Source organism: Centroberyx gerrardi, chromosome 3 (assembly GCF_048128805.1).
Source record: "Centroberyx gerrardi isolate f3 chromosome 3, fCenGer3.hap1.cur.20231027, whole genome shotgun sequence".
NCBI lineage: Eukaryota > Metazoa > Chordata > Actinopteri > Beryciformes > Berycidae > Centroberyx > Centroberyx gerrardi.
The window spans coordinates 19801532-19829098 of record NC_135999.1 but is presented as its reverse complement, the minus strand read 5'-3'; the positions used below and the strand labels follow the sequence as shown (position 1 = coordinate 19829098).

Here is a 27567-nt window from a genome sequence, read left to right as displayed (position 1 = left end):
GGCTCCGAGGCTATGAGAAGCAACTCCCCTCTTCTTTTCATTGAAAGTGACCCCTCAACCTTTGGATGACTTTTGACCGCACGGCATTCAAGCGCCGCAGTGATGTCCCGGTTATCCACGACTGGCCAATAACACGAGAGCAGCTAATCAATTCAGCACCCCCACGGTTTTATTGCACTTGAGCATGATACCGACAACCCCGGGATGGACAAAGGGAGCAAAAAAAAAATTCCCACAATTCACACAATGACCTTGATAAATCTCTGAATGACAATTTGATGAAAATGCAACGCAATCTTGTGCTTTTACCTTTTATTCTGATGGGTGACACTGTTTTCAATGCCACCTAATATGGAGACAAAATTACAATCAATCCGTATCTAAATCTTTAGATACATGGCTCTGATAACAATCAACCATCATCGTCAAACGTATACAGATAGTGCTTTAAATGTTAACTCAGTGAGTTCTGTTAGTCTATTGTACTTGTTTCTTCAACACACCACATAAACAGGCACGCCAATAGGAAACATGCACCTATTTTTACCTCTATCATTTCATACATAGTCATGACATTGGGAATGTTTAAGTGGAAATACAGCACATTTTAATCAGAGGTGGAAAGAAAAGTGAGAATTTAAGAGTAGGACTACATGATCTTGGAGTAAAAGTATTTGTATAGATTATTCCACCATTAAAAGAATGACTCAGTAGGGGAAAAAAAAAAGTCTTAAGTTACTTTTGAGTAAAAACAAAAAGATTTTGTGCCCTTTCTAAAATCTTCAACTCAGAAATAACAGTTCACCTGTTTTGGGCTGGTCCTTTCAAATAATTTGATCATTGTGAGCCCAAGGTTTATGGATTGTTTTAGCTGATAGAAACAAAGATACAGTATCAGTTATGGGATGTTCAGAATAAGTTAAGTTAAACTAGACTTACAAATACTCAGAAAAGAAGCGTTACTCTAGAAATCTATACAGTAATTGTAGTAAGCAGAGTAATTGTATTTTCCACCCCTGATTCTAATAAACTGTCTCTCAAATTACCACGCATGATCACAATTAGGAACAGATGAATATTGTTTTACATTCATAAACAAATAAGTAGCCTATACATAAAAGTTGTAAAAAATATATATATTAAAAATGTTCCTGTCACCACCTTTCTGTAAGCTTTAAGGTTGCTTGGAAGTTTACCAGAGTTCATGTGTATTACACCAAGCTAACAAATTCCTCTTGAGAACCAAGACACGATTGCAGAACTTTTCAGGACAAAAGGCCATGGCTGAGCAAACAGTCTTGAATTTGCACATGGTTTCCCCATGAGCACTCAGTGCCTCCAAATCACTCCAAGCATTAATTAATAGAAGATTTGAAAAACAGATTGATCGTGCTGTTGTTAGATGAAATCAGTTAAAGCAATGATGCCACTCAGAGAATTAGAGGAATAGACAACCTACCCTCTGGTGTGGTGTAAACAATACTTTGGCCGTACTCAACAACAAGTCAGCAGATGTACGAACCAATGATGGATGGAGATGGAGTGAAAATTAATTGCAAACTTTTGGGCTGAAAGCTAGGGGCATCACAGCAACTCTTCCAAACAAGTCAACTTGGCTGGAGTCAGCACGTTTGTCACATCCAATTTATAGGAGTTTTATTTAAAACTCGCTTAATCTGAGCTTTAAATAAACTCTTTTAATAGCCCAGCACCCTTGATGTTGCCACGGGAATTTTGAAAACCAGTAACTCATGAATTTGTAAGAATAAAGGGTATAAGAGACACAAATACAATCCGAAACAAAGCAGGTCTCCCAAAACATTCAAGACAACAAGCACAAAGAGCTCCTTGAAGAACAATCACTGAACAGAGGCCATAACAACTAGCATATATTTACAATTGCAAGTCCAACTTTAAATATCAATAAACAATCCTTTTCAGAAAAAGCTAACTAACATTGCTCCACTCCACTCATTTGTAGTGTTAACAGGTGAGTGATAATCCTTGATCCACATCTGTTGGTCCCAAGGACTTCTTGTTTTACTTGATCACAGTGAGCTGCTGTGGGTGCGAGGATATGGGCAAACGGACATCCACAAGATGGCACCAGCAAGCTCAAAGAGAGCAGAACCCAGTTCAACCATCCAGGTCAGTTCCCAAAGGTCAATGTAAACTCGCAGCTGTATCCGTTTCTGATGAAGATTGCGGGTAGCTCTACATGCTCTTCTCTGGCCTGGTGACCTCTGGGAGCAGCAAAGAAATTAATAGCAGCCCCGTGGAGGCAACCCATTGTCCACTCCTGTCACTATGATATCTTACAGTTCCCCTTGGAGGAGGATGATGAGTTCTTTGGGGGGCTCTGTGGAGGCCTGAAGGACTTTGAACGCTTGAGGCTATTTCCTTTGCTGCTGCTGCTACCACTAGCGCCACCTGAGGCTGCGCTGGTGGCCACCGAGTAGGAGCGTCCATGCATCATGACTGCATTCATGCCGTTGGCCATGGAGAAGGACTTGAGATGGGACTTGATGGCCACAGGGAGAGGCAGTTTGTCAATGAGGTGCACCGGTGTGCAGGAGACAATCGAACGGCAGCACAGGTCTTGGAGGCTAAAGACTGTAGAACAAGATAGAATAAGAAACAGGATATTTTATTGATACATGATTGGATGTGATGCCAAATACACTTTGAAGTTGAACTGCAGGTGTGGGACACCTACAATACCTTTCAACTCATCTTTTCATTATGTTCATCACAAGAGTATAATCTGGTGGCCAAGTTGGCGTTGATGTCACACACCAGATCCAGATTTTAACTCATGTGCTCTTATTCTGTGAATTTTGTTTATGTTCCATTTTGTTATCAATATTTAATCTTTTTTTCATGGGATTTTTTCCTTGCTCTCAATTAGGGTCTAAGGTTTGGGGGTATTGTTTTCATTACCTCCACCAGCAAAGTTGGAAGGAGGCTGTGTTTTCACTCCTGTCTGTTTGTTAGCAAGTAACAAACTGATTTGGATGAAATTTGACACAAGGATCTGTTGATTAGATTTTGGTGATGATCCAGATCTGGATTTTCCACCATTAGACCATCAGCATTTTTAGCCATAACTATTATGCTGTATTTATATGCTGGTGAGAAGGTCCGACATCCGGGACTTCCAAGTTGGCTGCTAAACAGCATTGCATTCACTTGCCATTTTCTCCGAAAATCAAACCCAGAAGACAAGTGATAAACAAGCTGTTGCAGAGGCTGCAACTTTGCAAGTTGGAGAATTGTTCAGTGTTGGCGAAGGTTTGCATTATACCGAGTGCCTGTACTGTGCCTATACTGTTGCATAATGTGGGCACTGTGAAGACCTTTGGAACTGTAACTGTGAATAAAGGCCATATAAATGAACTTGACTTGACAATAACAGATTGAAACATGCACTCCTGAGAGAATTGGTAGGCAAATAATATTAGCCTCCTCACCTCTGTTGGGCCTCCAGAATTTCTCCATCCCATGCCTCATCAGCACGATGCGCGAAAGTTCTGTGAAGGACTCAATGACGTTGAAGTTGCACAACGGACTGACCTCAAAGAAAGTCATGCTGTTCTTTTCTGCATAAGCCCTTGCCTGCTCTGTTGGCACCTGTCGTTTGAAGGCCAGGTGAAGCCGGTTGCCCACCAGGATCCTGGGCACACCTGGAGCATGCTGATGGAAACAGAGACAGGTATTTTTTGGGTATTGCTACCAAATTCTAAGTACCTCCAAAAGTTTTTCCTTTGGGTTGCTATGTGTTATCTCCATCTCTCACTCACTCTCATGCTCTCACATGCACACATTCTTGCAGAGCAGGAAATGGACAAAGACTTTTCTCTGGGCAGGAAGGATACAGACCAGACAGAGGATAACCCCCCTACCCCTTCTCTAAATTGTTGCCAGTTGAATTAGCATCCTACATTTGTAAGTCAATCAGAAATGGGTTGCAGTGGATTACCTCATCGATTTCCCGGATCCAGCGGTCAATGCCGTCAAACGACCAGCCATTAGTGATGTCATACACAAGCAGGATGCCCTTTGGGTCAAAGAGGTGAACAAGTAATGATATATTCACAGTATTAATTGATAATGGGGAAAGAAAACACAACGATCATTCAAGAAGTCCTTACCTGTGCCCCACGAGAGTAAGACCTGAAGATGGTGCAGAATCTGCCTTGCCCTGAGGTGTCCCTGTTGAGGACACACATAAATATATCAGTGCATAGATTTGTTCATAATGCAACCACTATTGACTTGACAAGCCTGCTTTATACTTACCACAACTCTAATTTCACTCTTCTCCCATCCAGCAGTATTGTGGTGGTTTTGTAATCAATCCCTGATAATTTACACAATCCGGGTTAGTTCAACATAATCATGCCAAGGCTCTTCAAAAATTCATTCTGTTGTTTATAATTTGTAAATAAACTGAACAAAGCCCAGAGCTACTCACCGCTGCTGTAGGCGTAGGGAGACTCTACTGATCCGTCTTGCAAGCTGTCCAGGATTTCACCCTTGCCGACATCACTGTCTCCGACCAAAAGGAACTTAAGCAGATAATCGTAACTCTTGACAGGGCTACCCTGGGTCCCCATCATCCCACGCATTGGCTCCGATTCACACAGAGCTTTGAGCTCGTCAGACGTCGACTGTTCGGGGTAAGGGACAAACCAGGCAGTCCCAAGTAGTAGCAGCCAGACAACTACGGTCAACGTTAGCTGGCTAGCTGATGCACACTGTCCAAGGTTTAAACGCACGATACCCTTTGTTTTACAGCTTATAACGAACACACTTATTTTTGAGTCGACTGGACTTTAGCGAGCAAACTACCCTTCACTGCATTAACTGTGGACAACTTAGTCTGGAAAGCATCGATGTAATGTTAACGTAAATAATCAAAACAACGTTAGCTGGCTTGTTAGCTAGCCAGCTAACATAAACGATAGTAATGCATTATACCGCCAACAGGGCCTGCAAAGTAGAGACGAGGCGTAGTAGTCCGAAACAAAATGGTACTCTAACGTTACCAATGCAATTGTAATGTATTAACTCTCTTTTTAAAGAAAAATCCTCACGTTAAGTAGTCAACTAACCAGCACAGCGTCTAGTCAAATCGACTGTGTTGGAGCTTCCTAGTTTTGACATCATGAGGTACGCAACATCCGGTTATGATAAAGGCGGAACAGCAAAGCAGATTCTTTTTTTTTTTTTTTTTTTTCACTTTCTTTATTGTACACAAGTTCATATACAAAGGTACAAACAGATACACAGACAATAGAGACAAAGATAAAAGATAATACAAACAAAAAACACATTTTACAATGTCAGAGTTTATGTTACATGCAGCATATTATATTCGCTTAATAACTTTAAGGTCTTAATAGCTTTTTTGTTTTTAACATTAGATAAAATGGTGCTATATTGTTTAAATTCATTAATAAAGTGCAGGAAAGTTGGCTTGGTTCCTGACCATTTTTTCTTATGAATATGGAATTTTCCAAAAATAATAAATAGTTGTATGATATACAGCATGTTATTTTCAATCTTATCTTGACTAAAATATAGCATTACATCAAACATATCTATTTCAACATTCATCTTAAGTTTCTTTTTTAGAAAGTTGGTCACATCAATCCAGAACATTCTTGTATATAGATGGGAAATACTCTCTTTTTCTAGTCCACAAAAATCACACTTATAATCAATATCCAGTTTGAATCTTTCTAACACATGTTTAACCGGATAAATTCTATGCAATATCTTGAAAGACACTTCCTTAAACTTGTTATTGATACAGTATTTATCACAAATTTCCCATGCTTTTTCCCACTGTATATCATTAAATAAGGAAGACCAAAAACATCTAGAAGATGGGACAGTAACACAACTAAGTGTATTCCTAATATTTTTGTCAGAGCACTTTTCTTTCAATATATTAGTTTCACCAATATAAATACTTTCCACTCAATCTTCAAAATTAAAAGGTAGGTCTACAGCACCAGAGTTTCTTAGAAGTATAAGGACACTTTCTGGTATAGCATCGAAAACAATAGCATACTCCTTTGGTTTTATAGGTATTTTAAATTTATCAAGAAATTCTTTATAAGATAATAAATAACCATTTTGATTAAGTAATTGGCCAACTGTCAGTATTCCATTATTAATTGGAGGTATTCCATTATTATTGGAGTGTGGACTGGTGATAAATAAGCTCCACCCGTGCTTTGAGAAAATTGAGTCAGTTATTTAATTTTATACACATTAACCAGGAGTGATTTAGGCTATATGACATGCTCTACAAACCGACTGTTGTGTGACAGACAGGAAGGTATATTTCAGTTTATTAGATTGCAAGCGTGATTATCATTGGTTACTTCTCATTGGTTGTTTTTTGATTAGCATTTGCAGCAGCTGTGACAATTAGCGCTTAATGCACAATATAAAACACAGGGGAAACGACACCACAACACTACACTTGTTAAGGCAAGTGTGAATCTTAGTGGGCCGTAGGCTGCTGGAGCAACTAACAATGGGGCTGTTGCTTGCTGGGCTCTTGTTGCTGCTGTGTTGCTCTGCTTATAGTTATCCATTTAGAAGTTTACCTGGCTATGGCCCATTTATGCTTGGTCCTGAGCTAGAATGGGAGGCAATGGAAAAAATAATAGCTGATGAAAGAACACAAGGTTTTGCACCCAGGGCCAAATTCTGGAGGAGTGGGTCAAGTACTAAATCTTCTCAACCTGAAGCCAGGAAGGTTCCTGAGTACCTGCGCATCCCAGCCTCCAAGGACCAGAAGGAGCTCTTCCAGCCAGAAAAAGGTGCGAGACCACTGCCGGATTCAGTCAAGGAAATGCTGCTTATGACTGCTGCCCCTTCAACCACCACATCAACCCGGCCGAACATGATCGATGTTCTGTGCCATGTCGACAGAATGTATGTGAGAATCAGGAGAGAGTTCCTTAACACTAAGGCAGCATACAAATTTCTGAAATTGGGCACCTGTCCTGTCAATCAAGCTACAACAGACCACTACTACCTTCTCTACCTGCTGACAAATGACTGTGGATTCAAGACTGAGGTTGGTAAAGCCATTAAACTTAATCATGTCCACAATATTAGACCAAAGTAGGTGTTGAAAATCTTTCCCCTGTAAATTATGTTTTTTGTTGAGTACAAATTCCTGGTGAGGCTTATTGAGGTAGCAATCTTTGGCTTTTTGCTGGGATCCGGTTCTTAATGGTAGCCTATCCTGGAATCACATGGTGATGCTTGATGGCTTTATTATGTTCCAGAACAACCCAGACCAGATGGCCATCTCCAATGTGCTCCACTACAAGCCAGACCCTACCAGTCCAGTTGTGAGGGAGATGCCATTCGATATCCCTCTGCAGTGCAACTATCACAGGTAAGAATCCTCAATTAAGTTTCTTCTGTGGAAGTCAACTTGGTCCAAAGTAGCTGTGGGCAGCAAACAACTTGCTGTGTTAGTCAAGGCAATGTAACTTGTGCATTAATTCTCAGTTTAGAATTGGTTATAATGTTTATTTGCCATCTTGTTGTAGATCAGTCAGGAAATTGGATGTTAAGCCCCTTATTTGATTATTCTGTCAGCTAGTATGACATTTCATACTGAAAATCTTTTTTTATTAATGGATGGTTGTAGATGTGGACACAACATTTGAAGTCTGTATTATAATACCTCTAAAGTGAGTATAGTCTGTCAACAGCTGGTTTCTGAATAGCATCACTGGCTCGGTTTTAACTTGACTTTGACTGTTGCAGGTTCCATCACGCCTATAAGGTTGGCTTCTATCCCAAGATAGAGGGAGGCACGGTTTTCAAAGCCCTCAAATCAAAAACTGGTGCAACTCTCACCCCTCAAGATGGTATGTTGCATTTAATTGTAAATTAAGCCCTGCTCACATGCACTAGTATTCTCATTAACCATTAGAAGCTGTTGACAATATTGTCAGCATAAGATGGTGTACTACATGGAGCTGGAATTCCCAAAGCATTCTAGCACAGTTGATATTTGACTTGCAAAGGAAATGACTAGTGATGATGGCAGGCGGGGGCAGCTGTCTTGGGCAGTGTTTAAAGTGAAAACGTGAGAAAATGCCCCAAAGACTTCTACTAAATGATTAGAAATTCACTGCTGATCAAAAGCTAAATATGGAGGAGTAAATGCCATCAATACTGGCCAATATTCCTTAAGTCAAGTCGGAAATCTAAACATGGTGTAACCTAAAACAGGGCAAAGAGCAGATGAATACTGAGGTTATCAAAATTTTGTTTACTTGCAACTAGTATCTTTGTTACAATTTCTCACATGATGCATGTCCTAGTTGTCAGGGGAGTTGGCAGTACATGAAGAGTGGCTAAAACAAGTTGCCTTGTGTACTATCATTAAGGTAAACGAGTGGTAAAGAGACACCTCAGGCCTACTTCAGTCTTCAGGGGACAATGAGAGGAAATGGGACAAAGGTCTTTGGAGACACGACCCAAGGGACAACTGTCTCGTCGGCTTCATTTTTGCGTTTACACACGGCATCTATCAAACATCTGAAATTTACTAAAATCTTGGCTCCAAGTGGAATATATATGCCTTAATATTACACATGCTTGCTAACATTCACTCTTGTCTACGATGTTTCATCAAGCTTAACTGCTTCCTCTGGGAATTCTTCCACATCTGGTGATAAACTTCATATTCAAAGACTGCTGAAAGCTGGCAGCATGGATCAAATCTCTGCAGTTTGTCAACTGATTTTGTGCCCTAATCATTTATAAACATGCACTCATTTTAATCTAATGTGAACTCATCAAAGTGACAAAATTGCCTAATTGTTTCAGCATCAGGGAAAGAAATCGCTGGGTCCAAAACCTACACCATGGGACAGCCAATGCAGTTTGTTGCCAAGCTGTCAGACAACACTGCAACCCAGAAGTCTGGGAATCAAAAGCTGTATGTCAACAAGTGCTTCATGACGGCCTCCCAAGACCCCAACTCATCACCTAAATATACAGTGATTGACAACCAAGGGTAAAACATGAGTTATGCTTCAGAATAAGATTTGTGCTTTTCACTAGGCTTTTTTTTTTTCCTCTTTAAAAAGAGGTAAACATGCATATTCTCATAATTGCAGTTGTATGGTTGATGGTATGGTGACTGACCAGTCAAAGTTCATCACTGATGCCTCAGAGATGACCCAGACGTTCCGCATAGGTGCCTTCATTTTCAAGGACATGGTTTCAAGTGCAGCTTCACCAAAGGTACTGTCAGAGCCACTCACTGCACGCAATAAACATGAAATATGTGATGTTTATTGAAACACAACATGTTCTTCATTTTCCAGCAACTCTACATGCACTGTGAGATCGTTGTGGGGCCAAGTATTCCAACTGCGACTTCCAAGGCCTGCAATTATGATTCAGCTACCAAAAAGTGAGTTGACTCCTATGCTCCCCAATTTTTATCATTGATCCAACACCTACTAAAGTTCTCCTTGATGTTTAGGTGGAAGGAGCTGTATGGTTACGACTCGGTGTGCGTCTGCTGTGACTCATCCTGCTCATCGGCACAGCCAAAGGGTAAGTTGCGCCACTAAAGGTTTTACCAATTACAAAAAGGGAGGGGGAAATGGCCACACCGTAAAACCTAGTGTCAGTATTTATACAACAGCTTGACAGCAATGATCCCCTGATGCAGCTCTACTTAACTCTTGAAGCGTCAAAATCGCATTTCAGAAACATTATGTACAGTAAGCAATCCTGATGTACATTCCAAAACAGTTTGGAAATATTTGGGCTTTTTTTTTATTATATTAAAATGGTGCATGGTTCATTTTGAGTGACACTTCAACTGCATAATTCAGGACAGCTACTTGTCCACAGATGATTGGACTGAATGCATTTTAAAAAATGTCATATGGGTTCTTTCATAGCTTCCAGGAACATTATCTCAAGTCACTCTTGGGAGATTGACTATAGCAGCAAGACTGGATATGTGGAGGTTGAGCCAAACTTCAAATCCTTGGGTCCTGTGGAGGACCACGCAGAGTTTCTAAAATACTGGGAGCATGACTACTAAAAGCCCAATACTCAAATTGGGATGTTGAACCTTGCTCCTTGTGATTGTTTCTGGAGTGGAAAAGACCAGAACATTTTACAAAATAAAATAAGTTTATGCTTATCTGTGGTACTTGACTTTATTACTCAACAATATTCCTGTATTCATCACTGCCTCTGAACATAACTCAACCTTACATGCGCATCATTTTCATGGATTTCTGCAGAACTCCTTGTGTCGAGTACGCACTTTTCAAGAGGAAAGGTGGAAATGGCATCTGTCAAAATTGTATTAAAGGATAAGGCTTTTTTTTTTTTTTTAAATGCATTGCTTAATGTCAACAAATCCTATGAAAATGATTTTGTTTTGCCAGCAAATCTCGTCCATGTAGCCGGTGCCCAATGAAGCCATGTCCCAGCAGCCATGGAACTCCATTGTATTAAAACACGTCAAAGAGCCATGCCGTTTCTCTGGGCAGCATATTTCATCATCACGATGCACCGGGCCAGCTGACTTTTTCCTCAAACTCCCTAAAACTTAATAAGCCGGCTGTAGACACGTTTGCAATCTCAGGAAAGTAGTTCCGAAGCACCGAAAATGGTCCCCGGCGTAATGAAGAATTTATTCCCATTTGGTAATAACTACAACAGTCTGACTTTTCGTGGTAATAGTTAGCGAAATTGAAATTACTTCCGGGTTGACGGCTAAAAACGATACGTGGGAAGTCAGAAAATAACAGGAGTAGCGCAAACGCATTGTTGATTTTGTTATTTTCATAGGATTTGGTTGACGGTAAGCAATACATTAAAAACACCAGCCTTATCCTCTAACCCTCATGTTGTGGGTCAATTTGACCCGTTTCCACTTTGAACTGTCTGAAATACTAGTTGCCCTTTTTTCTCCCTGAAATTGCTTGACTTTTCCTCATTTAGGGTCGTGGACACACTGTTGTGGAAGTCTGTACAGACTTTGTATACAAATATGTTACAGGTCATTTTGACCCAGATACTTTCATGTACAAAGATAGTTGTACAGACCCAAAATAAACATGTCTTTGATGTATATTATGACTGGTTCTGATTACCCTGTGGGGGTAAGGCGGTTTCCCACACTACACTGCAACAAACTTTGTCAGGCATAGATGCTAAAAAATGAGCTCCAAAAGCCTGACAGTCCAGGAAGTCTATCAGATTTTCAAATATGATACTGAAATAGAGGAAGGGCTTTCAGGGACAGAGGACAATATAGTTGAAAGATGCCAGGTCTGCCTCCCTCAACAAGATGGTAAAACCAGCTCCACGTGTGTACAGTGCAGAAAATGCATCTGCAGAAAGCAGTGGAGAGTAATGAAAAAGTGAGAGGATTATTTTAACAAAGGGTGAAATCATATCTACTAGGGATGGGACGATATATGGAAATTCAATATCGTAATACAAAACTGTGACAACACATATCGTCAGGCAGAAAAATGATTGCGATATTGGCTCCATGTTATTCTGCTGTAATCACAAATGAGACTATTAACCATCACAATTTCACAAGCTCTCCAAATTGTTATTGACATTTTGTAATGACATTTTTAAATTGTTTACATTCTAGCAAGCCAATGGCATTGCTAGAAAGATTTGTGGCTCAGAAATAAACGATTCTGCACAGTCAGACTTTGTCACTGAACTTTTATTGATCACATAGTATCGTGGTTGTATCGAATCGTGAACCCCATATCACATCTCGAATTGTATCGTGAGATAAGCAGATCGTCCCATCCCTAATATCTAGTAACTGTAACTGAGCTTACTTATACAAAATACAAAAAATATATAGGCCTACTTAGGGAAATTGAAAATCTTTGCATTACGTTAATTAAACAGAGTTATCAAAATGCCACAGCTTGTGAGAAAGGAAATATGTTTATTAAATAGTTGTTAAATATAGTGTGTATATATCATATGTTCTCATATTTCTTCTTCCTGAATTTTCTGACAAGCCATAATATTTTACTGTTTTGATCTGATTCTTTACCTGTTTTTGAGAGTATTTAAACTGTGTGGGTCAATTTGACCCGTAACATAATGGATGTCATTTTTTTTTTCAACATATTACGAGGATTAAATTTGAGCCTTGACAACTTTTTTCCTCCATACTCTTATTCAAACTACATTTTACTTGGCACATAATCCTGTATCAGCATATGAGTGTTTTTCAGCATCTCCTGGAAATGCATTACAGCATTTGTGTAGAAGCAGTCATGTACCACAAGGGGGTGGAAGAGATTCACAGGCTTTGCTTGAGACAATGCAACTGGGAGTTCAATGTCATTTTGAGTTAAAGGGTTCCCAATAAGACTGTGATGCAGCAATTTTTGCTGAAGACTTTTCTCCACAAAGACCAGTAAGTCCCGGAGCCTAGAAGCCATGTAGTCAGGGTGCCACTGTGATGGAGCCTTGGTCAAAAGCAAGTGCATCAGTGAGGTTTTGAAATGAGAATCTTTAAGAGCACTCCTTCCTGTCAATGCTGTCTGTCTCTTATGAAGGAAATGTACAATTTCAAGAGTTTGAATGTGACATGAGTTTTGAGGCAGGCTTTTGGAGAGTTGGTGTAGTAAACGATCCTCATAGGCGGTTACCGAGAGTGTCCAGAAAGTGTCCAAGTTGTTTGGGGAGTGAGGAGTAATGAAGAAATAAGCATCACTGTTGTGTGTGACCACAGGATTCATATTGAAGCTCATCTTCTTCCCTGATCTGAATCGAACTACCAGAGCACCTGGAGCATCAATGTTGCGAAAGTTCAGCTCAAACTCATATTTATGGGATATCAGTGCCCATGCTTGTCTGATGGCGCTCTGAAACCATTTGGTAACCTGGGATTTTGATAGGAAGGGGGTGTTCTTCATGCAAAGAAGACCATCATAAACATCAGTCATTTTTGCCTTTATGTTCTTACTCTCACAATGCAGCAGGCATACCACATCATCTCTTATATTAGAAGATTCACAGTGGCAGCCATTTTGGATCTTTACATTTTCCACCATTTTTATTTTACCACAAACTGGCATATCTGGTAGCATATCACTGGTCTGGTTGCTCCAGAGCTGACACTGAAAACTATATGGCTCTGGTGGAGAAAAGGGGACAATGATCTCACACACACCCTCCACCATCTGAAAGTCCTCAATTACCATACCGCCATTTCTACCACTCATGGTCCTCATGGCCTTTAAAAGGTCATTTGCAAATCCCTCCAAAAATCCAACCTCTCTCCACCTCTTACTGGATGAGTCTTGAATACATTTAGAATGAAAACGCTGTAGAGTGTTACTGTCTGGCAGCGGCACTTCAGCAGAGATGCAGTTCACCGGGAACGGGCCGTGTTCAGAAGTGTCGTCTTCTCCATATCCCCTGTGGGAATTTCTCCTGAGGTATTTCCTGAAGAAGCGGATCATGGAGATAATGGAGATTGTGTTCCATAGGTACCACAGGTAATCCTTCTCCCAGTCAGCGATGGTCATCCCTAAATCCTCCTCCTCCGATGTCTCAGTGCGGAGGTGTGATAGAGGCACTTCTTGCTGTGAGATAGATACTTCCTCCGTCTCAAGCCGTTCTTGTTGCCCTAGTGATATGCTTGGGTCTGTAAAAGAACCACTAGCCTGGATGTCTTCTCTCTCTTTACTGTCCTTAGAGGAATCGTTCTCACTCAGCTTTAAATGGCCCTTTGCATGGGGCGCAACTGGTTGATGCTCATGTTCTACTTCTGAAGTCTTCATGTCAGTTTCAGGTTCACGCTCATCCTCTCGTGGCAAGCTTGGATCCGACTTGACTTGGCTCAGTTTGTGATCAGCACTGTCCTCTTCTTCTGAATGTTCGTTGTTGGTGAGAGTCACATCTTCCACCAAAGGCAAATTATCAGTTTGAGCCACATGCTGGTCAGACTCACTGGAAACTGGTTCCTCGTGGATGTTTTTTAGGTCTAGCTGAGGCCCTTCAGCGTCGACATGTGTCATTTCCTGACTGAGAGGTGTCATGTCCTGGTCCAGTTTCTCTCCTTCCCTCAGCAGCCTCTCTTCATGTTCTCGCATGCCCACTGCGATGATATCATCCCATTGCTCAACCCTGGGGTCCTCCTTTGGGTGCATAATCAGACCCAGAGCCACCACAAACACCCGAAGGAGAATATCTTGCATCTTTAATATTATCTGCGAATGGATCAAACATCATAAAGAAATATTGAGTGTTCAAGCTTTGATTTTGCATTCACTTTTGACTTTTCCTGGTGACCAAGCAGTTATGATTACATTATAAATTTAACCAAATTACCATTAATTGTCATGATTTAGCAAAATGTCTTACAGTGTCTTACAGTCTTACAGTGTCATGAAATATATAAAAACAAAGGATTGAGTGAAAAATTCCTTGTAATGATATAGTGTAAAAATATGTGACATGTTCATATTGGCAAATTTCACTCCAAAGTATAACGATGCTGCAAAGCAAGAGAGGAAGTCATCACTTCCTTGATGGCCCTGAAAGCATCCTCTTTACACATTTCTGTGCTTACACAATATAAAACACAATTTACCACTGTGTATAATAACAAAGGAGAATTACAACAATACGCACCAGAAGAAGATGTAATAATGTAATGCAAAAACCTTCCTATCATCTGTGGATAGGTACAAAGGAAGAAGCAAGAGACTAACCTTGTACAGCGGCAGGCTCAGTTATCTCTTCCTATTTTAGAGTTGTAGGTTGTCTTTCGTGACTTATTTCCTGAGCACCCTGCCCATATGCTGCGGTGTGATATTTTCCTCTGCAACACACAGACGAAAACGGCTAGCACAGACTTCCTGTATAGAAAGCGTATAGAGCAGAATCGAAGATGAACCATTTACTTTGTAGTCTCTTGTCTTTGGCTCCATGAATGAATCTATGACACTATATTGTATTTGTAGTATGAGATGAAGGACCAAGCATTTGATCAGATAGTGTTGCACAAACAAGAACTAATGATGTGTGGGAAATGGTTTGTGTCCATGAATAGGGTAGTAAGCCCCTGCCTTTTATCTTCCTGTGGGGTACTAACTGGTTTGTCTAGCTCTGCTTCATTTTGATGGGTGCAGTTGGGTCCAAATAAAGGATGGCACACGTATGAAAGGGGCAGCTAATGTCAATAAAACTATGCCATTTATTGTAGTAAAGCTGCCAAATAAAGACACGTGAAAGGGGTATGAGAACAAGAAGGTTAATGATTAAAGACTTAATCATTATTTTATTTTTGGCATGTGATGAGGTAATAGTTCCTTTACAATTGGCACTGATTGAACAAGTGGAAACAGATTCATCCTTCACCTCTTAGATAATAACCAAATTTCCAAGCCAAAGCCACAGTAATTTGCATGCTTTGAGACCATTTTTGCATGTCTGAAATCTCGTGTGTAGCTATGGCTACAGCCGAACACAACACTGTTTCCCCCAAAGTTCAGGTAACTTGAAATAACTCATTACTAAATATACTACATCCAAGGAAGAAAACAAATTCCTGTCAATTGTGTAATGACTGACTGGAAACTAAGAGTTTTATTCAAGGCATGTAACATGTTTTGTTTTGAGACAGTGGGGAGTGAATGGGAATCTTTTGTTACATCAGAAGGGTAAAAAACAGGTGCCTGTGAAGGGAGGGGCATGATGACAGATGGTGTGGTCTGCTGGAAACATCCCTATAGAGAGTTCGACAGTCGAGTCTCAGTCGTTAACAGGGACAATGTATAAGTACATCAAGAACTGCATGTAATTTACTATGGATTTTGGCTTGGTTTGACTTTTTCTGTATTTTCTTTTTGATTATCTGCTCTTGAGACTGACTCATAATAGGTAAGTGTGTGTGTGTGTGTGTGTGTGTGTGTGTGTGTGTGTGTGTGTGTGTGTGTTTGTTTGTTTTGTACATAACAACCAATATATATCTCTAGATGCCTGTTTGCATATTGGTCTCTCCAGGTACATCAAACTATTGAAATATAACTGTCCATGAAAGCTGATTTAGATAGTTCACTCAAAACATATTGTGGTACCATCTAGATCTTCATTTCCACATTTTCAACACAATAGGACAAGTATAGTGCCCTATTTAATGTCTTAATTATTGCTTCTTGAGTGATTTGTTTATGTATACAACGAGGATACAAGGTTCAGCGTGATATTTATTGTGGCCCCTTGCCCCTCTCATTCTCACTGATTGATTTCAAACTACTGCAGCTTGACTTACTGCCTAATTGTTTTCACAGATTTAATTACTTTGGAAACAAAGAGCCACATCTTTCAAGATGGATAAGTTTCGTATGATGTTCCAGTTCCTCCAATCCAACCAGGAGTCTTTTATGAATGGGATCTGCGGCATTATGGCACTAGCTAGTGCACAAATGTACTCTGCCTTTGAGTTCAGCTGCCCCTGTATACCAGAGTACAACTATGCTTATGGGATTGGACTACTTATTATTCCACCTATATGGTTCTTTATGTTAGGTTTTGTGTTGAACAATAATGTGTCAATGCTTGCGGAGGAGTGGAAAAGGCCAACAGGGAAACGGAGTAAGGACCCAGCAATCCTTCGCTACATGTTCTGTTCGATCACACAGCGATCCTTGATAGCTCCTGCGGTGTGGGTATCTGTCACTCTCATGGATGGGAAGAGCTTCCTGTGCGCTTTCAGCATCAACTTGGATATTGACCAATTTGGGAATTCCAGTCTCATTAAGGGTATGTCAGAGATGGAGAAGATGAAACTGCTGGCAAAAATTCCATGCAAAGACCTATTTGACCAGCATGAAATAAGAGTGGCAGCGTCTCGATACATCAAGTGTATATCACAGGTAGGTGTTTTTTTTTGTGTGAATGGTTTTACACTGAGATGCCAGCAGATTGAAGTTTTAGTTATAAAAACATTTCTTGGAGGCGGAGCTGTTCTCGAGGCAGAAATAATGGGCGGAGCCAAATGTTTTGGCGTACCTAGCTATAGGCTAGTATGGTTTGAACTTTTTTGCATATTAGCTACCTCCTTTCTTAACTTCTTGCCTTTTCACTGGGCTTCGGTCTAGCTTTACTTAAAACTGTGGTTCTTTGGCTCCGCCCACTGAAGTTTAACTGAACCAATAATATCACTTCTGCCTCCAGAATGGCTCTGCCTATGAGAAATGATTGTATGAATAAACTTCATTCTGATAAAAACCAATCCCTTCACTAGAAAAGCTTTAGTTGGCGAGTTGCTCCATTGTTTCACTCAACCCACTTGACTCCGCTGTGACTTGAATTATTCTAATGGCACCAGTTTATCTGATGTCACCTATGCCAGTAAGAACTGACACTCGCATTTGCCCACAATGGTTTCAAAACTACTGGTCCTGTGTTTGTCCACATGAGTAGACTATAAGATTTCCAGATATAGTCAACACTAGAAAAGCTACATATTCCAGAAGGCAAACAGTTGGCTTCGGTACTTTTTCAGCTATTAGAAATTTAATAACTTGATGGAAAAAGTTAGCACACTTTTTTTCAAATTCAACACATAATATAATGGGCAAGCAAATTGCCTTTTCCCTTGCTTTTTTCCTTTTCTAGTAAACATATATTTTGCTAAATTTAGCTTGCTATATATTCATACATATTTATATTTTGCAGGCATGTGGGTGGATGTTCTTGCTCATGATGACTTTCATGGCCTTCATGATTAGAGCTATTCGACCATGCTTTAGTCAGGCCGCCTTCCTCAAGACCAAGTACTGGTCACACTACATTGACATTGAGCGCAAGATGTTTGATGAGACCTGCAAGGAGCATGCCAAGAGCTTTGCGAAGGTCTGCATCCACCAGTACTTTGAGAACGTCAGTGGAGAGATGCGCAGCTTCCACCGCCATCGCTCCAACAGGGACGACAGCGACGATGATGATGAAGACAAGAAGAGAAGCGACGAAGAGAAGCTTCTTGGTATAAGAGCCCAGGATGATATGAATAAAGTCTTGTGGAACTGGCACACCTGTAAGCCGCCTCTGGCTCTGAGAAAGGACCAGCCAGATGGTGAAGACAATGACAGACTGAATAAAGAGGTCAATGGAGGGCCAAACGGGTTTGTTAACGGACACACCCATGACATGGGGAAAAAGGAGTGGGCAGTGTACTACAGTAAGGTTTGAACATTTCAAAGAGAAAACAGGGGGAAAGGCTGTGGTTGGCTATTCTTTAGCTTTCAGAAACATTGTTTTAGGGTTTCAAGAAATTATTTTGTGTCTGTATCCAAAGAAGCATTTTACATTAATTTTAGATAAAAAGTCAATTATAAATATAGTGCTGTAATTCAGCTGAATGTCATTTTTGCTTTGATGCATAGATAATTTTGTGAATTAATATAAAATGAAATTCATCACAATTTGTAGTTTGACTGATGGTATCATTTAGCTCAGTGCCAAGTACAATGCTTGAGCATATTAGCCAACAAGTGGCAAAATTTGGAGATTGTCTATCAACATGTATTGTGATATTTCTGGTTTGCATACAGTGCAATCTACACTGAAGGTGTCTCGTGAAAATCATATTTATACAACAATCATATTGTTGCTGCTGGGTGTAGTCCAAAACTCACAACACAAACAACGCTGTTATATTTCCTAAACAAAGGACCACAAAGCCATGAAATATTGTTGAAAGTACCCTAACAAGGCTTGGCAATAATATGAGAAGAGTCTATGAGTCTGTAGAATAGGACTATCAGGCTAATACTGGCACATTACTCCAGCAGATTTCTCACTGATCAATGAAAAATGTTCAAGTGTCTCTCAAGTGCAGGGCCACCACAAATATTCCCAGGGCACAAAATAAAACTTGATAAAATGGGTCACACTTATGAGCTTATAAGAAAAACCTGTCCTGTAGGACCCAGGACTGTGCCCCCCACCCCCACCCCCCCCCGACTACATCCCTACTTTAGTGCCATATTTCAAAGTCTACTTAGTTAAACATTAGTAAAAAGGTTAGATGCACTTAAGGGGAGTACTTTGCCTGTCATTATCAGACAATCTTTGGATCTGCAGTTCCATGTTAACAAGAATCCCAAGGCTCTCAGTGTTACGCAGTGTTACGTGTCCTGGAAAAAAAACAACTTTGAAATGGCTGTTCAAAAATGTCCACTTTTCAATTGACCCCATTGGAATATTATCAGTTTATTATGGTTCGTCTTAGGCAGATTTCCCATAATACGACTGTATGTCCAGTCAGGCATGCCTAGATTGTATGCAAACATGGTAGTGAAAACACACTCACGGCCATAACAATTTACATGATACAAAGAAAGCAAGGTCAACATTTGCATCTCTCTCTCTCTCTTTCTCATACTCACTTCTCACTCTCATAAATGGCTCCCAGGTAAAATGCTTTTCACTGAGGCCTTCGGGAATTGCTTGTTTCCTCTATGTTTGATAAAGCCTTCAGCTGTGGGCCTCTTTTACAGAATATTCATTACAGGTGAATATGTACATATAGTTATAGTTTAGGAAGCTGTTGATGCAATGGTGTTTTCACAATATATCACAAGAGGGCGTACTCTTACCAAAACAACTATCCTTGATATACCAACTATGACAACACATCCTCAAAGCCACTCACAATTGACACATCATCTTTGATCTGGAGCTTGTAAACATCCAACAACCCATGCAGTGTATTATGCAGTGTATTTTTGCTCATACATCTGTGCAGTCAACCCAGCTGTTATTCAACAGTAATGTCATTATTAGAGGGGGATGAATGAAAACGACATGGATCCCATGGAAGCCTCTCCCTCCCTTCCCCTGAGGATTAGTGGAGCAGCGCTCCCCTTGACCAACTCACTGCTAGCCCAGTAGCCCAGCAGCTGTTCTCTCCCTCAGCGAATTGGCAGCCAGGGCCACTGGTGTGGGGGTGGATGTGCAATGTCTTTGTCCAGGCTGTGATTTTCTCTCACTGTGTCTCTCTCGCTCACTCTCGCTAATGTTTTTCTCCATACCTTGCTTCCCCTTCTGTTTTCTCTCTATCTCTCTCTGTAGAGATCCTCTCCCTGTCCCTTCTCTTTCTGCCTTGTGCTTCCACCACATAACAGTGACATGATGTTTATATATAGATCAAACAAAGCAAATCTGAAAAATAATCAGGGCTTGCTCTTGCTCTAAGAAGAGAGAGAAGTGCATGTATGTGTGTGTGTGGAGTGTGGGGGAGGTCAACCTCTCTTTCTCTTGTTTCCTCTTCACCCAACTGGCTTTGTTTTGGTTGTCAGGACAGCAGCCGTACACATGTTACTGACCTGGGCCTCCCTTGACTTTGCTGCAAGTGTCTCTCTCTCTCTCGGTCTGTCTCCCTCTCACACACACACGCACAGAGGCGTGCACACACAGACACATAAACACCAGCATGCTTGCAGACGCCCTATTCGTCAGTGTCTGGCTCATTCTGCCTTCCTTCTGCCTAGAGATTGGAGGATAGAGGTAGTGAGGGAGGGCTGAGGGAGAGGAGAGTTGCGAGGCAAAACGGCTGGTCACATGAGCAGAGATCTGTTTACAAACCCAGAGCAGAGCAGAGCAGAGCAGGGGAGGCAGGCAGGCAGCACAGAGACAGCAATAGGCAAAGCAGGCACTCTGGACACCATTATGGATTGAAAGAGGAAGAGGGAAGCCTGCCATGACAAAGCCAGCTGGAGGTGGGAGAGACTGAATACGGCACACGCAGACACACTCGTACACACACACTGCCTTTGTCTCTGATTTTTCTCAATTGAAGGAGCAGATGGTTAGAGGGAGAGTAGGATCCCCCCTACATACACACATGCACTGACTGACACACACACACACCAGCAAAATACCAAACCCAGCTTGAGGACTGTTTGACTGCATGGAGCTGTGTTCACTTTGTTTGGGTTTTGAGGGAAGCACATCTTTGGCTTCCACTGAGGAGGAATACCCCCTACAAGATCAGAGGATTGGAGGAGGAGACTACAGAAGACAGGAAAGAGGGATAAGGCTTGTGAAAATCCTCTGTTAAAAAGCAGATTTGCGAGGAGGACAAAGCAGAGACTAATGCCAGCAAATTACCCTCGTTGGACAGGGACTGTCATTTTGGACGGTGGATGTCACTGAAGTTGATGAGGGGAAAATACTGCAGATGCAAACTGAAGTGAAAGGAGGCCTTCTACACTGTAAAGGTAAACATTTCTTGTCGGTGAGAAGCCTGTGTTGTTTATGAAATTGTGACTGTGATTCAGCTTTTGATAATAACAACTCCTGAATAACATCTGACATCGATACATGGTATGAGGCAGCTGACAAACAATCAATTCCACTGAACAAGATTTCTTTGTCTCTCCTTCTCAGTCTTGTCTGTGTCTACTGTGATGACATCATTGTTGCTGAGATCCAGGAGCACACGAGGTCTTCAATCCCAGTCCAAACCCCAATCCCAAATCTCCCAATCTTAACTCAGAGGGTTAATCCAGATTTGGGAATGCTGGGCAGCACAGACTGCTGAGCCAACAAAACCTCCAAGGATTTGTGGAATCTGAACAAATCTGAAAAACTTAATGGTGTTTTTTTGGAGGCGCTAGCAAGCTACACGCACCCAACAAAAGAGAGTTCCAGCTGGGGTGACAGATTCAAGGCCTGTAGCTCCACAGATCCAGTCTCCGGAGCTGCAGACCACGAGCTTGGCTCTTATCCGGGCTTCAGCCTTGTCTTCACAGGGTTTGAATTTGCTGCTGCCGCCCTGGGAGTCAAATTTCATGCAACCATTTCAATGGTGTAACGGTAAGTGGATTTCTCCACTGTCTGCCAAATACATGAGGGTGGAAGCCTGTACACACAGCACATTGTGTGTACCTCATAACTAACTGTTGTACTCAGTTACTTAGTTGCTGGCTGCTAGCTAACAGGATCTGGGTAATGGTTATGCTTGAGCAAATGGCAACTTTGAGAGTGGAGGCTTCAGTTTGTGTTTTGAGGATGGTGATGGGAAGCTGCATTTCTAAGGTCAAGTTTGGTCGTGCACTGCAGCTATAACAACAGTAACTGAACATTCTGCTATTTTATTTTCTCACCTTATTCCATAATATTGTTTTTCTCTGTCTGTTAATGAATGATTCTACAATGCATCCATAGCTGCTTCATTCTATTTCTTGTCACAACACAGAATATGCTATCCTAGGTCTTCTCTACACTATCTCCCTTGTAAATAACCCCCCACCCCACCCCACGTCCCCCACCAACCCCCAGCTCCCCAGCCATGTCAAATTATCCCAACCATACCCCCCACAGTGTGCAAGCTGTACCCATTCATTCACTCTAAAGAGAGACACATGGACATTTAGAGGCTGGCAAAGAGCATCCTCGGTGCAAATTAATAAGAACACATGTGGCCCATGGAAGTGGGGCTTCCTCTGCCATTGTTTCACCAAATGGTGCTTTGGTCCCCAGAGTTCTTTCTGATGAATATACCCCACCCCCCAACACACACACACACACTCACATGAATTTCTGTCTTACAAAGACATGCAGACAGGCATTAGAGACCCCTACTCCTCCATCCCCCAATGCTGAGACACACGTGCACACACACACACACACACACACACACACACCATACCCCACCAGTCACCTCTATAGGGCCTGTGGAACAGATGGTAGTGTGGCAGAAGTGGTGTCTGTCCTCCATGTTTGTCTTGTTCACAGCCAATTAACACGCAGCTCTACGCAGCCTCAGTCGCCACTACAGCCTCAGTCAGCTCTCTGGACCGGCCTGCAGCCAAATGCCAGCCATTAAGCTAACCTCTTCACCAAATATTTGCCTGTCAACAAAGCTCTCTGATTGTGTGAAGCCTGAGCCGATGCCATGTACTGTAGAACCTTTTGTGGGGCAAACGTACTGTCACTAGTATTTAAATGTTTTGTATCTGGAGGCACCCAGTGATTGAGTGGTCTTATGCACTGTGCTGGTGGTACCACATGTGATGGTACTGTTAGGTTCCAGTTCATGCTATGCTGACTCATACTTCTCTGCCACGATTCCTCTCTCACTTCACTGTACACTTGAAATTTTTTGGATTACTAGCAGATTTCCCTGACAAAGGAAAAAGGTTTTCACAGAAATCAAGAGCTTAACTGCTCTCTAAACTGTAACAGTGCGATCGGCCCTCCAATTTAGTTTGCAGTGCCTAAGGCACATGCTGCCAATTTAGACTTGCACTTCCAGTGCTAACTATAGATCTTGAGAGAAGCTTGCAAGAGGGGTGATTATAATGTTGATAGTAAGTGATGAAGTTGGAAGACTGGATAGAATTTTTGCAATTGCCTTCTATTTTGATGAAGAAAAATACAGCTTACAAGACTGGTAAATGAATGAGGCTGTGAACAAACTTACAATGCAGTAACCCCTTAAAGAAAAAAGTATTTAAGTCTTATGAAAAGTTCAATTCAAGCAGTAATCTCTTATGACAGTCCTAATCTGGAATGACAAAAATTCAATCACATAAGGGAGTTGAGAGGGAGGATATTTCTTACACTTTGTCATTAAGTAACATTTTGAACTCTTGCACCTACGATGCAAAAAAAAGAAAATAATGATTTTATTCTTGTTTTTCTTAAATAAATCTGTTACCTAAACCATTGTAAGGTATGTCCTCTGTATTTCCAAATTCTTCTTAGCAGGATGCCTGTGTGGTTTGGGTTTCCAGCGCTCTGAACAGTCCTGCAGCATGACGTTCGACATCTATCACCTCCCGCTCAATGTGTACGTTATCGTGCTGGGCATTGGCCTCTTCGTCTTCATGCTCAGCCTCATCTTCTGTTGCTACCTATTCAGGTAGGTGGAGGTGGTTTGGGAGGATGAGGGATTGGGTGATGGACATCTGGAGGGAAGAGGTGAATGTATAGGAAGAAAAGGAGGAAATGTGGGAAAAGTAGGACGTAGAAGAGGAGGATTAGTATAAGAGGATGATGCACAAGGCAATTTTTGGCAATGTAGAAACACAACAACGCTCTTTGCAGCGGGCAACACAGTGCACAACAGCTGGGTCAAAAATCAATTTAAACAATAAAATCTTCCTATATGATGATAGCAACAATCATGAGGCAACTTTATGGACACTGTTGCCCATCAGAGTTGCCCAAAAGGTTGCCGTGTTTGCAGCAGGTCGTTGCAGCAGCAAAAGTAATAGGATTCAGCAGGGAAAAGACAAAAAGAACATAAGCACACAAATTAAAACGATAAAGCCATAAAATGTAAACAATTGTGGAATTCTATATGTATGCTGGTGCCATTTTAAGTACATGTTAAGTAGACTATTGGTAGGGAATATTGGGTAGGAGTATGGATGACTAACATGCATGAAATAATCTATGTATCGATTTCAGGTTGAAACAGCAGGGAGCGCGGGAGCAGTTCAGCTACAATGAGGTGCGTTACTACAGTATCTGTCACTATAGGTGCACATGTAACACCGGCGTCTGAGACAGGTTAAAAATACTGCTATAGCGTTTCACAGTGTTGTCGTCAACTGTGAAACTTAACACCACCCTTCATAGATGACCTTGACTCCATCCCCAGTAGGTGGTCCTTAGCTCATATGTGCTATTACTTTTGGGTTCTAGCAGTGTGAAAAGGTTTACAGCATGCAGGTACCAGGGTGTGAGAGTATGGTGTGGCCGGTGTGGTGACACTTGATAACTGTCTAAATGTTTTCCGCCCCAGGGGAGATTAGTCTCCAGCTGCTACTTTCTTTACTGTCAACGCGATACCTGTCTGTATTCATAATTTGGCCTATTTTTTAACTACTAAAAAACACAAAAGAAGTAGACACCACTCTTGCAGATAGAATCACATCCGAACATTGACCGCAGCTGAAGTGTATGTTATAGCCCACAGATTTACTGCCAACGTAATAGTGCTGACACATCATTCACATGGCCCAACACCTCTCTCTTTTCCTCTCCCTCTTCAAACTATAGGTGGTGCTGAAGGGAGCAAGCAAGAAACTGAGCCTTCTAGGAGTAAGTGTCTCTCTTTCTGGAAATGCTTTTACATGTTGCTCGAGCTGACTGTACATGTTAAACCGTGGCAACCGTGCACATGTGATGTGGCCCACAGTGTTTGCATGCCAGCTCAGATGATTTATTGAACATAGCATTAGGAGGGGTGACTCAATCATTTCCCCCCTTCAGATGTGATTAACATGCATGCACATGCACTCACTCAGACACGCATATTGGAGATGTCCTGAAAAAACCTTGTATCTCAAATGCAGCCATTTAAAAAAATGCCTCTATTTGAGCTTGCTTGGCTCTCTACTTGTAGAACAATTATTATGACTCATTCAAAATGCATTGTGAAGTCTCAAAAACAAATAGGTGTCAATAAAAAATGTACTTCTTTTCTCATTCCTAAAAAGATTGCTTTTCAGAAGTCTTGTAGTAGTGGCGTCTGGGGGTAATTGTGGTTTTGATTCTATGTCCATTTCCATTTTGGTCCTAGTGCAGGTTGTAATAGATAATAAAACTCTTATTTGGATATGCAATTATGATAAAAGCACCATTAAAAAACACTTCCCTTATACTTGTTTGTGGTATGTTGGAAATCTGGGCCAAATTAAATTGTGGCAAAAGTGGTGGCAATATTCTTGGCTGTGGTGAGGTACCACTGTTGAATAAATATGGAGTAAAAAACATGAACCACATGCATGTAAATTACACACAAAACTAACCACACCGCTTTTTTCTGTTCCTGCAGCAAACTTGTGCGGTGTGTCTGGAAGAGTTCAGGACCAGAGATGAACTGGGAGTGTGCCCATGCTCACATGCATTTCACAAGAAGTGAGTGTTACAATAGTTAAAATGTACAACTTAATTCAATGTTTTCTTTTTTTTATCTTGTTTGATAAGCTTTTAAGAAGAAGTAACACATAGTTTCTCCTGTACTTTCCATAACTCTTCATAACATGTCACTAGGTAGAAAACTGTGCTATGGTCTTAAACACATTCTAAATTATGTGCACAACTAACTATACAACTGACTACAACTTAATACATTTGTACCGGCACCTTAATTACAAGTGACTGAGCAACCATCCAATGTAATAAAATATTTAACAGTTTAATGATCATACCTTTTTCATGAGGTCCACACCTTTCCAAAGCACACAGTTATTCATACATCAGCACTGCCTCAAGAAAATATGAATTCATCAGGTAGGGGAAATTGTGTACCACACCTTTTCACAAAAATGTGAGGTGGATTTTTTTCTGCATAATTTCATGCTCAGTCTAACAATTTGAGAGCAAAGACTTTCTATGAAGAAGGAACCAAATTTCTTAATCACAATTTTAGCTAAACCACCATAAAATTAGTAGCGGTCTCCTCTTTGTCTGTGCTACAAAGTGTACTAAAAAATGATTCCAGGAGGTAGTTTCCATTGCAATAGTAAATGTTCTTTTTTTGGGGTTTGCCAACAGCATCGTAAGAGTTAAGACTGTCCTAGTCCCATTATAAGCAAACAGAGATATTGTTGGTGAACCAGACTCTGCTCTTAAGCTGACGGTGTCTCTCTCCTCTCAGGTGCCTGCTCAAGTGGCTGGAGATCCGCAGCGTGTGCCCCATGTGTAACAAACCCATCCTCCGGCTCCACACAGACACTCCCCAGGGGGCCGAGGGTCCCATGGACCCCGAGGAGGTGTGAGGGAGCCGGGGAAGAGAGGAAAGAGGACTCCCCCTACAGAAAACACACACATTAAATACACTAGGGATGATGAGCAGTGGTCATCTTAAGGACATCTCACAAAAAAAGGGTTGATTGTGTTCTCAAGTGGCCACCTTGCTGCTGACCTTTGAGCAATATGCCTTGGTGGGAATTGGATATTGACAGCACCAAAATGATTTGGTTAGATCAGTCAGGGAGAAGCTGGATGAATAGGACCTTTTCATAAAAATGTTCCTGCAGTACTTCCATATTGCACTGTTCACAAACAACATGGCAAGAAAAGGAGCCACCTTAAAATATGGGAGTATCATTGCCACTGTCATTGGATGACTGGCTCAGCACTGCCAGAGACAGCCAATCACAAACAACACAATAGGCATACCTCTATTATCTCAGGGGTGTTACCAATACAGCCAGCACAAACCATGTCAGTCACCCTATAACCTTGTGCCACACATACATCTTCAATACTGCCAGTGTAGATGAAATGCTATAGCAGTTAGAAGAAGCCAGAACCTTTGGCTGAAACAAAGACCAGCGGGATTGCAACCACAGTTGTGACGACTGAAGTAGACAGTATTGTTACTGATTGTGTCCCAGGCCCTTCCCTTTTTAAAGAGACTGATAGAAAGCTAGTCTTGCCTGTATGTATTGTATGTAAACGTGTCCCTATATATTGTTATTTTGTATTTGTTGCTTTTAAATAAAATGTCATGTAATGTATTGT

At 41.2% G+C, this 27567-nt stretch overlaps 6 protein-coding genes across 8 annotated transcripts in view; 3 read left to right on the top strand and 3 right to left on the bottom strand.

The window, feature by feature from the left end:
- The window catches only part of taf5 (TAF5 RNA polymerase II, TATA box binding protein (TBP)-associated factor), a 221842-nt gene that overhangs the window by 169810 nt on the left and 24465 nt on the right, over positions 1-27567 (bottom strand). The window lies entirely within an intron of this gene.
- On the bottom strand, positions 306-5145 carry LOC139919116 (ras-related protein Rab-40C-like). The gene is made up of 6 exons (XM_071908716.2): positions 4475-5145; positions 4300-4360; positions 4152-4212; positions 3980-4057; positions 3471-3693; positions 306-2613 (listed from the first exon to the last, which is right to left on the bottom strand). Exons 1-6 carry the CDS (start codon positions 4626-4628, stop codon positions 2306-2308), a joined length of 885 nt encoding a protein of 294 aa, XP_071764817.1. The 5' UTR covers positions 4629-5145; the 3' UTR covers positions 306-2305.
- Positions 6551-9629, top strand: zp3c (zona pellucida glycoprotein 3c). The gene is made up of 7 exons (XM_071908773.2): positions 6551-7099; positions 7314-7426; positions 7804-7907; positions 8875-9064; positions 9168-9294; positions 9378-9466; positions 9539-9629. Exons 1-7 carry the CDS (start codon positions 6551-6553, stop codon positions 9627-9629), a joined length of 1263 nt encoding a protein of 420 aa, XP_071764874.2.
- Positions 11711-14812, bottom strand: LOC139919128 (inositol 1,4,5-trisphosphate receptor-interacting protein). Its single transcript, XM_071908742.2, has 2 exons — positions 14707-14812; positions 11711-14282 (listed from the first exon to the last, which is right to left on the bottom strand). Exon 2 carries the CDS (start codon positions 14268-14270, stop codon positions 12246-12248), a length of 2025 nt encoding a protein of 674 aa, XP_071764843.2. The 5' UTR covers positions 14271-14282; positions 14707-14812; the 3' UTR covers positions 11711-12245.
- Positions 15834-18429, top strand: calhm1b (calcium homeostasis modulator 1b). Its single transcript, XM_071908768.2, has 3 exons — positions 15834-15957; positions 16368-16952; positions 17758-18429. Exons 2-3 carry the CDS (start codon positions 16407-16409, stop codon positions 18268-18270), a joined length of 1059 nt encoding a protein of 352 aa, XP_071764869.1. The 5' UTR covers positions 15834-15957; positions 16368-16406; the 3' UTR covers positions 18271-18429.
- Positions 20686-27563, top strand: LOC139919125 (RING finger protein 122). 3 transcript variants are annotated; one of them, XM_071908736.2, is made up of 7 exons: positions 20686-21302; positions 21472-21900; positions 23797-23950; positions 24502-24544; positions 25096-25137; positions 25874-25956; positions 26699-27563. In XM_071908736.2, the coding sequence occupies exons 2-7, from the start codon at positions 21876-21878 to the stop codon at positions 26817-26819; spliced, it is 468 nt and encodes a 155-aa protein (XP_071764837.1). In that variant the 5' UTR covers positions 20686-21302; positions 21472-21875; the 3' UTR covers positions 26820-27563. The 3 variants fall into 3 exon arrangements, with proteins under 3 accessions (XP_071764837.1, XP_078147968.1, XP_071764835.1); XM_078291842.1 differs by having other exon boundaries at positions 23794-23878; XM_071908734.2 differs by having other exon boundaries at positions 23794-23950.

Excerpts from the sequence above, each read along its gene's own strand:
- LOC139919116 (XM_071908716.2), bottom strand. The coding sequence starts at position 4,628 with ATGCGTGGGATGATGGGGACCCAGGGTAGCCCTGTCAAGAGTTACGAT. Across the intron at positions 3,694-3,979 it reads GGATCCGGGAAATCGATGAG|CATGCTCCAGGTGTGCCCAG; the intron begins GTAATCCACTGC and ends TGTTTCCATCAG. Across the intron at positions 2,614-3,470 it reads ATTCTGGAGGCCCAACAGAG|TCTTTAGCCTCCAAGACCTG; the intron begins GTGAGGAGGCTA and ends CTTGTTCTACAG.
- zp3c (XM_071908773.2), top strand. The coding sequence starts at position 6,551 with ATGGGGCTGTTGCTTGCTGGGCTCTTGTTGCTGCTGTGTTGCTCTGCT. Across the intron at positions 7,100-7,313 it reads ACTGTGGATTCAAGACTGAG|AACAACCCAGACCAGATGGC; the intron begins GTTGGTAAAGCC and ends ATTATGTTCCAG. Across the intron at positions 9,065-9,167 it reads ACAGTGATTGACAACCAAGG|TTGTATGGTTGATGGTATGG; the intron begins GTAAAACATGAG and ends TCATAATTGCAG.
- LOC139919128 (XM_071908742.2), bottom strand. The coding sequence starts at position 14,270 with ATGCAAGATATTCTCCTTCGGGTGTTTGTGGTGGCTCTGGGTCTGATT.
- calhm1b (XM_071908768.2), top strand. The coding sequence starts at position 16,407 with ATGGATAAGTTTCGTATGATGTTCCAGTTCCTCCAATCCAACCAGGAG. Across the intron at positions 16,953-17,757 it reads ACATCAAGTGTATATCACAG|GCATGTGGGTGGATGTTCTT; the intron begins GTAGGTGTTTTT and ends TATATTTTGCAG.
- LOC139919125 (XM_071908734.2), top strand. The coding sequence starts at position 21,876 with ATGCAACCATTTCAATGGTGTAACG. Across the intron at positions 23,951-24,501 it reads TTCTGTTGCTACCTATTCAG|GTTGAAACAGCAGGGAGCGC; the intron begins GTAGGTGGAGGT and ends TATCGATTTCAG. Across the intron at positions 24,545-25,095 it reads AGCAGTTCAGCTACAATGAG|GTGGTGCTGAAGGGAGCAAG; the intron begins GTGCGTTACTAC and ends TTCAAACTATAG.